General features: G+C 36.5%; 3 protein-coding genes across 4 annotated transcripts; 1 reads left to right on the top strand and 2 right to left on the bottom strand.

The window, feature by feature from the left end:
- Positions 1 to 19: 19 nt before the first annotated feature.
- On the top strand, positions 20 to 3718 carry LOC108217247 (uncharacterized). The gene is made up of 13 exons (XM_064092142.1): positions 20 to 596; positions 683 to 820; positions 936 to 1017; positions 1275 to 1351; positions 1488 to 1603; positions 1727 to 1823; positions 1952 to 2068; positions 2239 to 2330; positions 2415 to 2481; positions 2578 to 2659; positions 2876 to 2967; positions 3102 to 3245; positions 3367 to 3718. The coding sequence occupies exons 1-13, from the start codon at positions 339 to 341 to the stop codon at positions 3511 to 3513; spliced, it is 1509 nt and encodes a 502-aa protein (XP_063948212.1). The 5' UTR covers positions 20 to 338; the 3' UTR covers positions 3514 to 3718.
- Positions 3719 to 4146: 428 nt separating this feature from the next.
- On the bottom strand, positions 4147 to 7783 carry LOC108219569 (ACT domain-containing protein ACR10). 2 transcript variants are annotated; one of them, XR_001806590.2, is made up of 7 exons: positions 7373 to 7770; positions 6849 to 7067; positions 6422 to 6527; positions 5971 to 6307; positions 5176 to 5460; positions 4741 to 4953; positions 4147 to 4667 (listed from the first exon to the last, which is right to left on the bottom strand). XR_001806590.2 is itself a non-coding variant. In XM_017393073.2 (6 exons), exons 1-6 carry the CDS (start codon positions 7524 to 7526, stop codon positions 4816 to 4818), a joined length of 1239 nt encoding a protein of 412 aa, XP_017248562.1. In that variant the 5' UTR covers positions 7527 to 7783; the 3' UTR covers positions 4147 to 4815. The 2 variants fall into 2 exon arrangements, 1 of the variants encoding a protein (XP_017248562.1); XM_017393073.2 differs by having other exon boundaries at positions 4147 to 4953; positions 7373 to 7783.
- A 5570-nt stretch (positions 7784 to 13353) lies between these two features.
- Positions 13354 to 15486, bottom strand: LOC108217816 (probable xyloglucan endotransglucosylase/hydrolase protein 32). Its single transcript, XM_017390705.2, has 4 exons — positions 15136 to 15486; positions 14889 to 14989; positions 14451 to 14668; positions 13354 to 14075 (listed from the first exon to the last, which is right to left on the bottom strand). Exons 1-4 carry the CDS (start codon positions 15359 to 15361, stop codon positions 13709 to 13711), a joined length of 912 nt encoding a protein of 303 aa, XP_017246194.1. The 5' UTR covers positions 15362 to 15486; the 3' UTR covers positions 13354 to 13708.
- Between the last annotated feature and the right edge of the window lie 2522 nt (positions 15487 to 18008).

Consider the following 18008-nt stretch of genomic DNA (forward strand, 5'->3'; position numbering starts at 1 on the left):
GCCATGGATTCTACATGGACAAATGTACTTTAGCTCTGAGCTCTATGCAACCACAATTGTTCTAAATATGCACTGATGCATTGTGATATATTATTGTGGAAATTGAATACTTATTGATTTTCACTTGCTTATAAGCCTATAATATATAATATCCAAGTCAATGATAAAGCAGGCCGGCCTTTTCTATCAGCCCTATATTCTTATTGAACCTTGTTAGAGAAATCAATAACTAATGCACATATATATGATGTACAGTATATATATTGCAAGACTAAATAACAAGTAGATAATTGTCTTGAGGGGCAAGATTAAGCATATTAGGTTGATCAGGCATTGGTATGACAATGGAGGATCCTAAGAAGGTGGAAGAAGGATTTGGATACTCAGGTAACGAAGGAACTTATGATGAATATTTCAATGAGGTCAAGAAAGACCAAAGCACGGAGCATGATAAACAGATGGAGCAGAGGGTGGCACCAGAACATATGCCCTCAATCAAACTAAAAGATGATGATCAACAAACAGCCTCCATAACTAACAAACCAAAGAACAAAAGGATTGCGTCTTTGGATGCCTTTAGAGGCCTTGCTATAGTGGTAAGTACACGTGCTGACATGCACACCATGATGATCTCATATTTTGGTTAACATAACTAATGGATATCTTCTGTATGTGTGTTTAGTTGATGATTTTGGTAGATGACGCTGGAGGTGTATATCCACGTATAGATCATGCACCATGGAACGGTTGCACTTTGGCAGACTTCGTCATGCCTTTTTTCCTTTTCATTGTGGGACTTGCAATTGCCCTTGCCCTCAAGGTGATTAAAGATTATCCTAATACTAAAATTTATTTTCCATATGATCATATCATAACTCATATATGTACTTGTATAATCACCATGCATCATAAGAAAAATGGATTCTGATGTGCAGAGGGTTCCAAAGATGAGGGTTGCAATCAAAAGGATATTTGTAAGGACCATTAAGCTCATGTTTTGGGGAATTCTTCTGCAAGGTGAATCTCACTTGTCACTAGTCATTCCTTTTATTAGAAATTATTCCAACCTTATTAGTAAGATTATTATCACTGATCTTCAGCATATATTAGACAAGGGAACGTCAACTTCTTGTGTCATGTCAGAAAATAATGTCACTCAGAAGTCCTATATCTGCATGCACTTTAGTGACAGTCACTGTTTCAATATTTAATATAAGCAATTCAGTTGAGAGAATTCGACTTAGAGTTATAAAACCTAACAATGCAAACTGCAGGAGGATACTCACATACCCCCTATGAGTTGGTTTATGGAGTTGACATGAAGAAGATCCGTTGGTTTGGCATCCTTCAGGTAATATATTCGTTTCCAAAATACACTTAATTATCATTTCGGAATTTTTATATAATTTTACTATGCCATCAAGGATGCTCTAACTAATCCCTATACTGCTAATCCAATTGTATCTTTTGTCCTATAAATTAAGCAGAGAATAGCATTTGTATACATGGTTATAGCTCTCATAGAAGCTCTGACTGTCAAGCTCAGACCTACAATCTTAAATCCAGGTCATTTGGCCATTTTCAAAGCATACAGATGGCAATGGTAAGCAAGAGAAATATTACTCTTATTATTTGCGTTTCTTGTTGCCCACAGGCAGAATATGAACTATGCCAAAAGAAAGTTTATTTACATTCATGCAATTTGGTGCTGTATCCATTATACCAGGTGTGGTGGACTTGTAGCATTTCTTGTTTACATGGTCACAACATATACATTATATGTGCCAGATTGGACTTACAATGGACCTGAAAGTAAAGTCACGGTAATGCAGAGACAACTGTATCTGGAGATATGGCAGCTTATTCAGTTTGCTGCTCTTTTTTCTTTTTGTTGCTGTCGACTATAATACTTAACTAACAGTCTAACACTAAATTATATTTCATTCTTTAGGTAAGATGTGGTATGAGGGGGAGTTTAGGACCAGCATGCAATGCAGTTGGATATGTTGATCGTCAAGTCTGGGGAATTAATCATATATACACCGGGCCTGTTTGGATACGTTTAAAGGTTGGTGAAGACCAGCCTACAGATGAACAACAACACCGCTCCACATCAGTGGATAGGATACAAGATTTCAATTGGACTCGAATGATAATTTTCTAAAATTAAATTACAAATAGTGTTTTTAGTGGTATTTGTCTAAGGTAGTGCAGTGACACATGCTTGAACTATTTTAGGCTTGCACTCTCAGTTCACCAAGTGCTGGTGCTCTTCGAGATGATGCTCCTACTTGGTGCCTTGGTCCATTTGAACCAGAAGGACTGTTGAGGTTTGTTATAAATAATGAAAAGGACTGATGTACAAGTTTAAATTTTCACCTGTTTAATTATCTATCTTTCTTTTCCTGTCATAGTACAATTTCAGCTATCCTCTCCGGCACCATTGGCATCCATTATGGCCACATATTAATTCATTTCAAGGTAAGATATACTCACTTGTTACATATCTAATTTTTTTACTAGTGAAATTTATAATGCAGAATTTAAGAATGGCAATGGGATAATGGTGTCTTGCAGGGGCACGCTGAGAGGCTAAAACAGTGGGTATTGACAGGGTTGGGATTACTTGTTCTTGCCATCATACTTCATTTTACCGATGGTAAGCTTCCAATTCAGTATTTTATAATTCACACACTTTTTATATATAGTGAAAAAATTTGAAAACCATGAACATGTTCTAAAGTCATTGCATAGTGTTTCTGCAAATTTTTTCGGTCTTGAGAAACTGCAGAAAAAAAACATTAAAATTGTGGAAAGAATTCAAGATAAAATCAAAAACCTATATACATACTAATCCTAACCCCTGATGGTGCAGCTATTCCTATAAACAAGCAACTCTACAGCTTCAGCTACGTTTGTTTCACAGCCGGTGTTGCTGGAATTCTATTTTCTGCCTTCTACATGCTGGTACATACATAATACTCTGTGTTGTTATAGCCACTGCTGCACTCTCTTTACAGTCACAGCTAACAGATACAAGTACGCAAAATCAAAACCGAACTAGAATTGCGCTTCTAATTAAATGGTTAATGAAAAAACAGATTGATGTTTGGGGAATACGTGCTCCATTCTTGTTCCTAGAATGGATAGGAATGAATGCAATGCTGGTGTTTGTGCTGGGAGCGCAAGGAATCTTAGCAGGATTTGTAAAGGGATGGTTCTATGAAAAGCCAGACAACAACCTAGTAAGTCCACAGTAACACATCCTAATCATGCAAGAGTCATTTACATAAAGTGAAAATATATTTCTGATTTCTGAAATGTCATAACCTTATTTCTGAAAACATGTTATTCATATGACTTCAGATATCTTGGATTCTTGACCATGTTTTCATCGATGTGTGGAACTCGGAGAAAGTAGGGACACTGTTATATGTAATATTTGCTGAAATCACATTCTGGGGAGTACTTTCTGGCATTCTGCATAAATTTGGTATATACTGGAAACTGTAGAGGGCAGATTCAAGTGAACAAAGGACATGGAGTGGCAGAAATCTAGATAAATACAAACTTATAAGATTTATATATGAGTGAAAGTGCACATTTCATTTCGGGTTGCTTAAATTGTTTCATTATTGTACTTTTAAGATTTGTATACTTGTTATTTAAGATTCATATATTGGACATTAAAATCTTGTTTTTTACTTGTATAGATGATTTCTTTGTTGATGTAGTTTGTTTCTTAGTATATGTATCATTGATTTGTTTGCTTCACATCGTTTAGTTTAGTCCAGGACTGCTGAATCTTAGCCCTAAGATGCGTTTAGCCGGCAATAATAATTTAAAGTTGTCTTCTCTGACTACCACCTAATATAAGTAGCTAGCTAACTGAATACATATAATCTTTGGTAAACAAACAACCCTGCAGCTACGCTCTTCAGATTGCAGAGACTCTCTTCCAAAGAACTAGTAAGTAGTAACCATGTTACCATTTTTGTGCATCAGAACCAGGGTGCCCTAAAGAGTCCCACTGTTCCAGTACAGATATAATTATATGCAAGAGAATCAGAACGATAAAGACCAGAGTAACCTATGAATTGTTCCGAGATGGGAATGTAAACAAAATTTTTTTTGTGCAAACATGTATATTCACATATTGTAGCTCCTATATAAATTTTAACCATGCTGTACAAACATGTATATTTACATATTGTAGCAGCGTAGCAACGTAGCTCATATATACAGGTTTTGTGGTATTTACAAATGTTCCAGGCATCTGTCATCTGTGCTGATTATAAACCAAGAGCTTTCTGTACGGTTTTTTAGTACATAATACCAGATAAATACAAGTCACAAGTTGGTTGTGAAGGCCTGAGTTTACATCTCCTAGCAGAAGGTAACTGAACTGCATTGGGAAATATCCACATATTGACATCATGATTCATGCCCCTCTGCTGTTCTGCGCTAGTTGATCTTTATTTTTCATTCATGATGGACAAAGCCCGAAGGTGCACCGAAAGTGATTTGAGTGTGAGACTTGATACGCTATTGATTAGGATGTACACGGCTTTTACTTCTTTGACATATATTTTGATACATGAGGCTTTATCACCCCCTTAGATCTCCTTGCTGCCATTAAACTGTCATTCTGGAACCAGAAAGTTGTCCTGTAAAAGTCCTCGTCATACTTGGAACAGCACAACACAGAACTTCCCCTCGTAGCAAATAAAAGTTACCTACCAACTCCTAGTAGATATGCTGTAATGATGATGAAGGTGCAGACCAAAGACTTCGATTATGTATTTGTATTAGCCATCATGTCCAACCCATGAGCATCTTCCGAACAGCTTCCTCAATCATGTTTCTTGTGACAGACAAGCTGTCTCCTTCATCGAGTAAAACTCTGTAAACCTCCCATTCCCGGTCTTCGAAAATGTGCCTCCCAATTTTAGCCTGAATGACAATTTAACCATCTTAGGAAAACATAAAATTCAATTTATTATAAGTAATTGTCACAGCTACATTGTAAAGATGCCGTATGTTGATTCCAGCAATTTACTAGTGTATAAAGATTTTAGTAATGTCTTTGTAATTCATTCTCTGAGGCCAATCAAACCACCAGAATAATGTTTCTGCACAGCAGGCTCACTAATTAACATGCAAATCTGTAATTACCGTAAAGATTCCAGTGTTCAGCATCTTGAGTGCAAGGGTGATGTCATAAAATACCAGTGGACGACCCTTCCCAGATAACTCCACAGGGTTTGCAACCATTAGTTCTGTATCAGGACCACGGCTGACTAAAGCTACTCGGAGAGGACGGTATAGTTCCATTTGTAGTCTAGAGCATAATGTGCCCTGCTTGACAGGGTCAACTATTCGCTTGCCATCATCTTGCATGATAAACAAGTCCACTTCACATTCAGTTTTTGTTTTTGTAGTGAAGCGTCCGTAAGAAATCTGTACCACATATAATGAGGTATTAATATCAAAGTGATTTATTTAAAAGAACACCTTGTTATCATGTAACTGCAGATAAGTATGCTTAGGTGTCAAGCATATCACAGATCGTCCAAAGCATGATCATAAGAGGTTCAACTTTCAAGGGTGTAGCAGAGGACGAGGACGATGAATCTCTCATTTAGCGCCCACTAGAACAAGATACATATTCAACTCCTAGTCGGTATACACATATAAATCAGAAAAAAAATATTAAGCTTGTCTAAGGAGGGTAAGATGATAGCCTATAATTGTATATCATTAGTTTAGGATAGAAAGCAAGCTTTTGGCAAAGAGCCAGGGATGACCATTACCCTGATGCCCTCTCATGCCTTCACTGGGGCTCAAACCCTAAGTCGCTTGTTAATAGAAAAGATGGGTATTCGCTAGGTCTCAAGACTAGGAATGTATATACGTTAGTAACAAGATTTTAATCAGTTACGGTAAATAAAAGTTTATGATAGTATATACCTGAATGTTGTAATCCTTTAAAGTTCTCATTATATCATACAGTAGACCTTTATGATCCTGACAAACAATTAGTACAAGTGTGTGAGCTGGACTGAGGGAATTATCCATAGTAACAGAAACACCGTCAAACGGAAGGGATTCCCTTAGGTGTTGATCATGCTTTTTTAAGGTAAACATTTCCTCTGTGATTTCAGGAGGAAGAAATGTAGATCCTCGAGAGCACACTGTGATTTCAGGGCCAACCTTCTCAATGTCACAGCTTAGCATGTAAACACCCAAAACAGTTTCCAAGTTATCATGTGTGTCTTCTTGTCTCTTCTTTGTGTGTAACAGTCCCCTGATGATTACAATTTGAGAATATCATTTAGAGAGCAAAACTATAACGGAACACATGAAATGTAAGTGTTTTAGATATCCGCAATTGAAGAAGATATATTCACAAAATTACAACCTTGTGTCTGTAATAAAGAAAAGATCCATCACTCTCCCATCAGGGGTCGTAGACACTTTCACTTTTTTAATTGTGAGCTCAAGTTCGCAGAGGACCTCAGTCACATCTGTCAGAAAGATATTCAAGACTTAGTAATACTTCATATACATAACAGTCCAGTAAAAAGTAACTCCTTTGATAGAAATTGAAGAAATAAAGATATACAGTTACAAGTTACAAAACCCCCTTCTGCAAAGAGAAGTTAAATTACATTTTCCGTGGTGAATATTGAATATTGATGGCCTGACAAGTGACAAATACTATGGCAAACACTGAACACCTACATATCAAACCTAGAATCTCCTAATAAATACCAAGATAAGGAATCAGCAATACGATCAAGTTCACATTTTGCAATCAAAAAAATAAAGGTTAAATGTTCATGTACCATGTAAAAGGCCTTTTCTGTCGAGACAGGAAAGCTTCAAGAGGAAAACATCAGGAGGGTTGGGTGGTTGTGATTCAGTTTGATAGAAAGAAATGCCAGAAGCTGAAGAACAGGAAGGACAGGCCCCTGACAATCTCTTCTTCAACAAAAGCCATCTGGTACTAGGTTTCCCAAACACCCAAAACACTATATAACACCATTTCCCATCCGTAGATACATCTGCACCATTTAATTATAAAATTTAAACAAAATCATAGGTATTACCGGGATGACAATATCTGACACCACCCGAAACACGATTCAAACCCAATCCTAAAAAAACCAAAAAATGACACACTATTCTATTAATCCAAATAACTCAAAATAATCAGCACATCAAAAAATTTATGCCACTTGATACAAAGTGGCAAGATACCCGTTCCGAAATTCGAAATTTTATTACTGGGATGCTAATAAAATCATAACAAAAAAGAGAGTGAGGAATGATAAATATACTAAAAGTGGAATCACATGTAAATACATACCACCTCTGAAAATGGTCAGACCAAAGAAGAGAATGATACGACAAAGGTCACATCCTAGTCCAGTCTTGTCCGGACAGTTGACAGTGATCACTGTTGGCTCCCCTTCCTTCTCCGACTCCCTTATTATCACTACATCCTCGTACGGTATTCCCATGATCACAACTAAGTCACAACTCTCTTACTATCAAACACTTATGTGAAAGTGAATTTGAGTCTAGATACTGAAGGTTTGAGAAGACAAGCATGTGGGGATAGGGAAGCTCACGGGGGCTGGGACTTGGGAGCTTAAGCTGATTAATATCTGTAAATTGTGATTTTGGTGTAGTTTATAATATTTGGATAGATTGCTTTGTAGTTGTTGATGACAGCGCGGTGGTAAATTCAATTGGGTCATGTGTAGTAATCTATCACATTCTGTTTTTGATTACCGCCCAAGGTAAGAAACTGAATTAGAGTCCTGTTGGGGGTAAATGAGACGATTATTAGCTGTTGACAGGCGGCGTAAAACCAGCCGAGCCGACTCGAACATTGGCAGGCTCGGCTCGAACTCGATTAAAAAATTCGGAGTTCGAACTCGAGCTCGAGTTCGACCAAGCTTCTAATTTTAAGCTCGAAACTTGACTCGTGAAAGTTCGATAAGCTCGAATTCGACTCGAAAGTTCGAATGATTTCACCAAATATTAACAAAAATTCGAAACATGATCGGTTCAGCTCGAGTTCGATTCGATCAAATCTATAAAAAAGTCAAAACTAAATATTTTATATACTAATATAAAAATAATTAAATAATTATAGGCTCGATTAAGCTCGCGAGTCTTATGAAACGAGTAATATGAAGTTCGAACTCGGCTTGATAAATTATTAAAATAATGTTTTCAATTATTATTAAAAACGCTACATAATATGGTGTTAATAAGTGATATTAAAGATTATTATTTGAGATCGTGATATTTGGAACATTAACCCGTTTTATATTATGATAATGAGGAACAACACCATAATCTTCATACTTTACACGATAGTACAAAAAGAAAATTTCTGCTGGAAAAAAATGTAAATTTTGAGAGGTGGGAAGGCTCAAACCCCTATTTTTGATTAGATTCTTCACTGCGGTAAGGATTATTTTTGTTAAATAATATAAAATCTCACTGATGTCATATTTTAACTTTTTTAGATTGTAAACCCGGTTACTTAACCCGACGAACCGGTGAGGACGTGAGGTCAGGCAAGTATGTCAGATAACCGTGTAGATGCCAATAATTGAATTGTTTAATGCGAATAATTGTTGGAACGGAATGGATTGGAATCTGATTAGGTTTAGGAATGAATATTCAGTTTTCGCTTTTTTTATGTAGTGCAGGCACCACCGTTGTTTCTTTATTTGTCATTTTTCCAACTTTGTCTCTATCCACAAAAGAAAGCTAAATCAGATCCAACTAACTTGAAATGTAACACATGCTTAATTAGTTAATTGTTCATGTTAGATATTTGTAAGAACTAGTTTTATATCCCCTTCGTTTGTAGTGACTTAAGCACGGAGAATAGGAGAAATATATAACATAATTAGGGTCCATGTCCCTTAACAGGGTCCATGTCCCTTAATACATAGTTCCTTGGCCATTGGATCAATATCCAGCGGGCAGTACTATAACCAACGTCCAGCATTTTCTTAAGCGTTAGACGAGGTTTGTTCAGCATTTTTTTATCTCTGAACGGGGTCTTTTTCCCGATCCAGCGGTTAAAAAACGCGGGTGATAGACTCAAAAATCGACCCTTGCCAGAGGACCTTAGGGTCTGAGACTATCTCCCCTTGAAACCCAGCCTACCCTGCGATCCCTACCATGCCTGCTTAGCCCCCGACGAAGACACATGTCTTTCATCCGTAGGAACACCTGTCAACGCACCTCTTAAGACTACATTCCTGCAAGGACCGGAAGCAATGCAAGGACCGTAGGCTATCCCTACAACCCTTAAGCTAATCCCACCTTGCCCCCGCTGGGTCCCACACAAAAACACTGTAGCGTAGCAAGACGACACGTGTCATCCTCCCAAAATAACACCCATCCTTCCCTTCCAGCTCACCTATCTGCCTGTTGTAATTATCTATATTAATCACCTACTCTAGTAATAGAATAGCCAAGGTGTCTCAAAGAGAGGGAAAGAGGAAAAGATGACTCAGGAGGAGAGGGAGTATAAAAGGGAAAGAAAGAAGAGAGAGAAAGGGGGAGAAGAATGAAACTCCATACACACATATACATAAACACAGGAACGGCTCTCCCATTCTGGAGAGAGAGAGAGAGAGAAAGGGACAGAAACCAAGTCCATCAGCGGGATATATTAAAATTTTGTTATAATTCTGACCGTTGGATATTTCATCTAACGGTTCAGGAACAAAATGTTATTTAACCGATCTCTGGCCTACGTATGTCAGGAATCTGCACCCATAATTATATTAAAAAGTGGAAAGGTAAATAAAATAATGAGATCATGATAATTTAATATATAAAATAAGTATAGTCGATAAAATAATAAATATAGATATGTAATTATATCTTTTTGTTTTGGTATGTTATGAGCTCTGTTATAAAAGTGAGTAATTAATCACAATTGATCACTGATTAATCATTGTTCCGTATCTAACTGAACTAATTAAATCTCCGATATCCCCAATCAATCCGATTAATCATCTATCAATTCAATTAATCTCCGATTAATCATTGTTATGTTTAAGTCTGATTCCCGCTTTTTACAACATTGGTTCCAAGATACACCGATTGCAAGAGGCTTATAAATCTGTAAAAAATGCTCCCTTCGTCCCACCAGGTTTTTTAGGCCGGGGACGGAGGGTTCGACACGCATTTTAAAACTTCCGTTAAGTATAGTTGCATAATTTATTTTTAAATTTTTTTTAATACAAATTCAATGTTTAAATTTTAATTTAGGGAATAAAATTAAGAATAAATAATGTAAGTATACTTAACGAGAGTCTTAAAATGCGTGTCGAGATTACGTTCTACGATGTAAAGAATTTGGAGGGCCGGAGTGAGTAGCGGAATAGTTTTGCAATTACTTTAAAGATTTTCTTTTTTCGTATAAAAATATAACATTTATATTTTTATACAAAAAAAATTTTAAAAATAAATTATATAATTATATTCATAAAAGCATTAAAATACTTGCCGATCAATAAAAAATACTTATATAATTGATCGGGATCGAGGGGAAAGTACATTTTATAATGTCAAGTGAGAAGCAAGTCGTGTTTGTCGGCCGGCTATTTGTCGGCACAGGCATGTGTAACACACAAATGCTAGATGCTTTCTAAAGAGTTGAACTGCTACAAAATATCAAGCGGTTAATTGCACCTAATTACTACTCTCTCTGTCCCTCTGAGTTGTATACATATGGATTGAACACGGAGAATAAGAAAAATGTATAAAGTAATGTAAAGTAAGAAGAAAGAGAAAGAAAAATGGGTAAAGTAGTGGGACCCATCAATATATAATTGATAAATTTGGAAAAGTAGTTGAAAATAGTGGGTGAGTGGGGTTTTTATATTATAAAATTTTACTATTTTGGGAAAGTTTTGAAATGTATAGAATTGAGTGGGAAAGTGTATAGAATTAAATGGGACGGAGGGAGTATCTAAAATTATGTTCGGAAAACATTTTGATGTTAATATTTAAGCTCAAACATTTAAAGCCGCTAAAATGCTACACTACGTGGAACCGGGCAGTAAAGATCGGCTTCAATTGAATAGTATTTAGTTAATGAACAGCGTCTAATATCTGGATTATAGATGTGGCAAAAAAAAAAAAATCTGGATTAAAGATATTTTGCAACAATTCAAGACACCTTATGAATCTGCAGTTTGAAGTTTTCTTGTATAGACAAACAATGATGTGAAATTGTTATGGTGCAAGGTTGCAGAGTTTAGAAAGCAAACATTTTAATGTAACGCGCCATTGATTTTGGTGCTTCTTTTTAAACACAGTTCGATATACAGCAACAGGCTTTAAAAAATCTGTCAAGTTTGCGCACAGAAAAAGGCCAAATCACAAAAGATGACATCTAATTTGGGACAAAAGCTTTACAAAGAATGTACTCCAACAAGTGAAAACTAGGGCTGTTTAACGAACCGAGCTGTTCGCGAACAAGCTCGAGCTCGGCTCGTTAAGAGCTCGTTCGGCTCGGCTCGTTAAGTTAACGAGCTCGAGCTCGAACACAAAAAATTGTTCGTTAAGTAAACGAGCTCGAGCCGAGCTTTTAGTATGTTCGGCTCGAGCTCGGCTCGAGCTCGGCTCGAGCTCGTTCGGCTCGAGTTCGGCTCGTTAAAGCTCGAAAAAATGTAATATTTTCGGGGTTTTTTTATAATTTATATATGTTATTGGACTCAGAATTCAACATAATATATATATATATATATATATATATATATATTTTAGTGATGTAAACAAAATTTTAGGAAATAATAATTTTATTTGGTTTTTAACAGGCAAGTAGAAGTTTGACTAGTACCGCTAACTAGTGTTTAATCCTAGTTTAGTGTTTCAATATTTTAAAAAATATTTTTTACCGATCCAACTGTATGGATGTTAACATATATACATTTTAGTGATATAAACAAAGTTTCAAAAAAATTGAAATTATTAGGTTAGCTATTTTAAGAGTCAACTAGCGGTTTGTCCTTATTTTTTTTCTAGCTCGACTCGACTCGACTCGACTCGGCTTGGCTCGTATTTGTTCGCGAACAAGCTCGTGTTCGGCTCGTTAGTTAACGAGCCGAGCTTGAACACAATTTTTGTTCGATTAAAAAGCTCGGCTCGGCTCGGCTCGTCAGAAAAAAAATTAAAGCTCGGCTCGGTTCGGTCAAAACTCGGCTCGGCTCGGTTCGTGAACAGCTCTAGTGAAAACCACCGTAAAAAGTCGGTTATTCAGTGCATAAAAACTTATGTAATTTTTACTGTTTATTGTGACATTTATATTCAACAAGTAGCAAGGATCTAGGCATCTCGTTTCTCATGACAATATGTGATTGCGTAGGACCATACTTATGTTTGTGGATGCAGAGATCACAGAACAGTAGGAACTAGGCAATAAATAGCAAGGCTCTAAAAATATTTTATGAAGGTGCAGTAAATTAGACCATAGAGAAAGCTTTGCATGTGAATATAATTATATAAATGTAATAAGAGCATGCCTGACATCAGTGGATAGTTAGAGTTAAGCTGCTAGGCCCCCTTGGTCAAATATTAGGATTCTGTGATATCGTGTTAAGTCATCGATCCTTCTAAAATCTTAAAATCTTAAGATGTTAGGAAGCAGATTTACTATCTGTCATATATAAAATCTAACATTGGCCAAATATTTAGGAATCATAATTTCTGTTCGCTTAGCAGATCTTTCTAAGAGGCAGGATATCTTTGTATTGAACAATTAACAAATCACGCCACAGACAGATAACTGTTACCTAGTAGATACTGAGGATATGATGGCGAACTGAAAGGTAGATACTTAACAATGTAGGCCAAGGGCCAAGAGATGTGAATGATTCTTCTTCCAGGTGTACGACCGCCAATCTGATAATCAACTTTCTTTCATATAAGTCAACCAATTCTTTCAGCAGCTTGTGCTAAATTTCATCTTCTTTATACAATTGAAACCAAAGAAAATGTATGTGTTAGATTGTTGATTATGAACCTAATAGATGGTACGTGCTTCAGACTAATGAATCTTATACTGAACTCTCCGACTCTGTTACTTAGTCATCAGAGCAGAACTAATATATATTACTGAAACCAGCGTTATGAAAACCCCCGACTTGTAAAAAAACCTTAGATTAGTCCTTACAAAAAATTCCAGATTTATCCAAAAAATCTTTGATAAATCTCCTGTAAATCCAGAATCGGTAGGTCAATCGATTAGTTCTGATTCCCGACTTCTACAACCACGCTGAAAACGGATAAGAACAACTTTGCAGATAAGGAAAAATCCTGTAAATAACTTGAAAATACAAATAATTGTACCCGATAAAACACCATATTTATGGCCTTGCCCACCACTCTCTTGGATTTGCTTAAACATATCCATCCAAAGGAGTAAAACATAACACACAATCTCATATTTGTTTTTCCTTAATATGTGTCTTGGATGCCCAACTACCATTTACATTCTTCACCAGCAAACAGCAGGACCCATCTCTTAGAGACTCCCAGAAAAGTCTTCATCACACTCAAGTTAATAATACAAGCGAAACAAAAAGCAATGATTAAACAAATTGAAAATTTCATATGATTGTTTAAGGATTAATTCATGTGTGAATTGGTTACTTAAGTATTAGCCCCAACACTCTGGTGTTTTAGAATGGTCTCTCTTATTGTCCTTGCAGTAGTCATAGACCATGTAACGACTCTGTACCCAGTGCATGGCCATGTACTGGCGACTGGTAAGTCCACCGGAACGGTAGGGAGATGCAGAGGCAGGGCGGCACCAGCGCGGAGAGTAGGCAGAGCAACCGTATGCTTTGAAGTTAGTGAACGTCCCAACAAATGGCTGGTACTGGTAATTGGCCTTGTATTTACCGTCCTCGGTTGCCCATGAAGATGCATCCCATATCGATCCATAAACCCACATTGGCCTTAATGGGAATGTAGCCGCGCTCTTTCTCGGATACCTCCTTATGGGAATGTCATCAACCAGAAATCTGAAAAATATGTGCATATTAAGTTGAATTAAGCTTGACACAATCTTGTGTAAAAGGTTGAAAATAAGTCTTGTTTTCTAGTGCAAGACTGCAGTACTCTGCATGCAGTGATTATTTTTGTTACTGCAAATGAAGAACGTACCCACTTGGATAATAATTTTGAACCATCTCGTGGTTGGGAAACACCAAACAACTTGTAAGTCTTTTCTGTCTGAAATTTATGGCTTGTGTAGTGTGGTAAAAAGTTTCATATTTCAGTGCATATTACTATATAGTAAAACTTTGTAAATGTTATTACCAGTCCATGTTGTTAATTATGTTAATTGAAGCAGAACAATAATATGCAGCAGCATGCAGTGCCAGACAGTGACTTACATGAGCTCCTTGACAGACCACAAGATCGCGTAATGGTGAAAATTTTTGGTGGGATCAAACCAGAGATGAAACTTCATTTCTCTCCCGATTATCGTGCCATCACCACTTCCTCTGATATAAACATTTGTTTGTAGTGTATAAGGTTTCCCAAACGTTGTCCCCAGGAATTCAATGTCCACCTCATCGTGGAACCCCGGGTGAGCTTCACTGTTAGAGAGCTGCAGCCAGCAGTATGATAGTTGTGATGTATCAGAAACATCCTTAAATATTCGACATTAATCACATAAATACAGTTTAAGACAGTTTCACATTTGTATAAAATCAAATAAAATACTGTTGCCTACTTTGCACCATGTAGAACTGGCTCTGTTACACTTGATTATCTAAAAGGAGAAAAGACTGTCTGGTGCATAAATTTAATTACATGAAAACACTCACGTAGAAAGCTGTGATGACTCCTGCAGTATAACCAGGCTGGAGCTTGATGGAGGTGCCAAAGTACCCGGATCTAAAAGGCCGCATAGACTTGAATCCACTACCTGTATATAGATCACATATATTTTTTTTTTTGTTAAAATGCTAATGAGTAATTAAGAAACATCAATTGGATTCCAAACAAGTATGACATAACACCTTCTAAACCTTAATTAAAAGACAATGTTAACCACACACATATAATGACCACCTGAGGTACTGTCAAGCCATATAGTGAGTGCACTATTGTCCACTCTTTGATGGGAAGGTCCCCAGAGATTTCGATAAGCTTGATAAAATCTCATAGACCGGACTTTGGAGCTAGGCCAATAGCCAGGGGAAGGCGGCCAATTACCACCTGCTGCATTGCTCGAGCAAGGCACATAAACAATACTAGTGAATACGAAGATAACCAGTCGGAGATATAAGAATACCATAATGCATTCACCACAATGTGTCTAGAAGAGATCAGTAAAATTAGAAATGCAGGGAATAGAAGAGGTATTAGTTGCAGGCAAATTGGTGTGTTTATATTGGGAAGTAAGCAATATATAGTACGGGTGTACAGAGGACATAGATAAACCTACTGTAACCTTGAGGGTCCATTCTATTTATAGCTTTACCTTCCTTTAAATTTACACCGTCTAGAACACATTATTTATCTTTTCAGATATATAGATTTGTGGAAGCAAGGGATAGGTTTTGCAAGGACTAGCGACAATAATTTACCTCAACCACCGAATCACCCACTATGAGGAAAAACTTTAGCCCCAGGGTTTAAAAAACTTGCAAGCTAAGATGAGATGATTTCTGAAGCAGTGTGTCTGGATTTGGGGTCTATGATTTGCGAGGAGACTCTTTGTATGATCAAGTCTGTAAACGCGTACAAGGAGCAGAGGACATAGAGTTTCCATGACTAGAAGGCAGGCCCTGAAATATACGAAACTTCAAATTTAAGTTTAAGGCGTCATCCTGGACAAATATGTGAATGCTGATTAGCAAAAAAGATCTCCAGTACTGGTGAGTTAAAACGAGCCAGAGCCACAAGGGACTTGCCAGTAGCAAACATGTGAAATTGTGAATTAATTAAAAAAATCAAATATTAACTTATATATGTATTGAGATCAGTTCTACATTATGTGGCTCTGTAGTAAATCTAGCATGGCTTCTGCTGTCGTCTAGACATGAAGTGTCATAGGCTTCTTCGATGTTGATACTAGTAGACTACTAGTAGTACGTGCCCCATATTTATTATCCTCAATAATCGAAAGCTATGTATCAGCAAGATGTATTACTCCTGTACCTATCCATGACTCGCATGCATGCGGATCAGGTATATCGTATAATTAACTGAGTACTGATCTTCATATCTCAATCAGTTGACCAATTCTCTCAAAACCTCAAGATGTCAAGAGGAGGGCTTACCAAGATTGTATTATATGTCAAGGAGGAGGGCTAACCAAGATCGTATTATATTCTAACATTCCTCTCACTCGAACCACATGTGACCAATTCTTCCAAAATCTCAAAGTGTTAGGAGGAATGCTTACCAATATCATTTTATATTGCATTCAAATTAATTTAGTAAAATCTACCTACCGTAGCTATTACCAAAATAGGCTTCATTTGATATAAATCTTTTTTTTTTAAAGCTATAGATTATTACAATCACAAGTTAACAATTAAAAGTGCATTCTTAGTTTGTTTCTAAATATAAAAAGAAAGGAGGAAGAGCATAAATGGGGAATGGCCTACATAGTTATTTATACAGGTTAACAGCCCAGTTCGCCAGTTGTGGGTAGTAAAATTTATGAATGGCGCCATGGCGGTGTTGGAGTGGGACATGAGGTGTATCTACTGGATCTTTGAATTTATGATGAATGCATCTGCATTGATGATTTCATAGAATTGGTCGCAGGTAAATTGTGTTTTCCCCATTTACTTCCATTTACTTATGCTTGATTAACTTGTGATTTCTGAGCATTTATAATTTCTTTTAAGTATCATGTCATCTGGAAAGTTTATGTTGAAATAGTAATATAAAGATGATTTAAGTTAAAGATGAGGAATGAGAAAAAATTGCTCGGTCTCTTTTTTCCCCCCCGAGCCTGGTCTAAGTTTTCATTGTTTTTTATCGGTAAAAAGTCTTCAATCAGTTAATTTCTCTTGGTTTATTCTTGTTTTTTTAATAATATTTCTCACCAAATCTGTTTTTAGATGTTAGATCTGCTGGATTTTCAAGATTTTGAGTCGTTAATAAAACAATTGGGATGAGCCAATGATGAGTTAAACGACTGCAATTCAGTTTTAGTTATATACGTAAGATAATGATCGTCTAAATTGACATCATGATGATATGTGTTCAAATCTCTCGTCTTAGTGTATTTAAATGTTATCTCTTCAGTTTTAATTATATCCGTAAGATAATGATCGTGTAAATTGATCTCACGATCGATGATGATATGTGTTCAAATCTCTCGTCTTAGTGTATTTAAATATTATCTCAGACATTCTGTCAAAAAAAAAATTATCTCAGATATGTGTCATACATGTCCTTTATCATTGGTTATATATTTCCATCTTTAACTTTTATGATTCGTTTATAGCGAGATATAAAGTTTTATAATACAAATTGTGTTATACTTTGTTTTATTACGGTGTGCTTTTTGAAGGAGTGTCGTAGTTGATGATTTTTTGATCGTATATGACGATTTTGTTTTGTCATTCATTAAAGATTGTGTTAACAACATCTAAGATTCAATAACCATCATTCAGCCGTTACCCCCTTGCATTCCGATGGTAAAAGTTTTGTCTGTTGTAGTAAGCAGAGCCTCCCGGGATTTGATATTGATGATTATGTTGAAAATAAAGGAGGTGGATCCCCATGTATTCGCCAAAATACACAACAGCGGTGCAGTTTGCTAAATTCCTGAAATGGTTATATATATCACTAACTGTCAACATCAGGGAATTGTATGCACTCATTGGACAGTATTTTACTCACTTGTTTCTTCATCTTCATAATTATCTTTGCTTGCTGCCCTGCGCGGTTGCGCTTCGTGGATTCGACTATGAATTTGTTTC

This window comes from Daucus carota, chromosome 4, assembly GCF_001625215.2.
Source record: "Daucus carota subsp. sativus chromosome 4, DH1 v3.0, whole genome shotgun sequence".
NCBI lineage: Eukaryota > Viridiplantae > Streptophyta > Magnoliopsida > Apiales > Apiaceae > Daucus > Daucus carota.

What these genes read in the sequence shown, in the direction of transcription:
- LOC108217247 (XM_064092142.1), top strand. Translation starts at nt 339, where the DNA reads ATGACAATGGAGGATCCTAAGAAGGTGGAAGAAGGATTTGGATACTCA. An exon ending in GAACCAGAAGGACTGTTGAG is followed by an intron (nt 2,331 to 2,414) that starts GTTTGTTATAAA and finishes TTCCTGTCATAG; the next exon opens with TACAATTTCAGCTATCCTCT. An exon ending in ACATATTAATTCATTTCAAG is followed by an intron (nt 2,482 to 2,577) that starts GTAAGATATACT and finishes GGTGTCTTGCAG; the next exon opens with GGGCACGCTGAGAGGCTAAA.
- LOC108217816 (XM_017390705.2), bottom strand. Translation starts at nt 15,361, where the DNA reads ATGGTATTCTTATATCTCCGACTGGTTATCTTCGTATTCACTAGTATT. An exon ending in GAGTCATCACAGCTTTCTAC is followed by an intron (nt 14,669 to 14,888) that starts GTGAGTGTTTTC and finishes TGCTGGCTGCAG; the next exon opens with CTCTCTAACAGTGAAGCTCA. An exon ending in TGGTCTGTCAAGGAGCTCAT is followed by an intron (nt 14,076 to 14,450) that starts GTAAGTCACTGT and finishes CATATTTTTCAG; the next exon opens with ATTTCTGGTTGATGACATTC.
- LOC108219569 (XM_017393073.2), bottom strand. Translation starts at nt 7,526, where the DNA reads ATGGGAATACCGTACGAGGATGTAGTGATAATAAGGGAGTCGGAGAAG. An exon ending in CAGAAAAGGCCTTTTACATG is followed by an intron (nt 6,528 to 6,848) that starts GTACATGAACAT and finishes TCTTTCTGACAG; the next exon opens with ATGTGACTGAGGTCCTCTGC. An exon ending in TTCTTTATTACAGACACAAG is followed by an intron (nt 6,308 to 6,421) that starts GTTGTAATTTTG and finishes TGTAATCATCAG; the next exon opens with GGGACTGTTACACACAAAGA.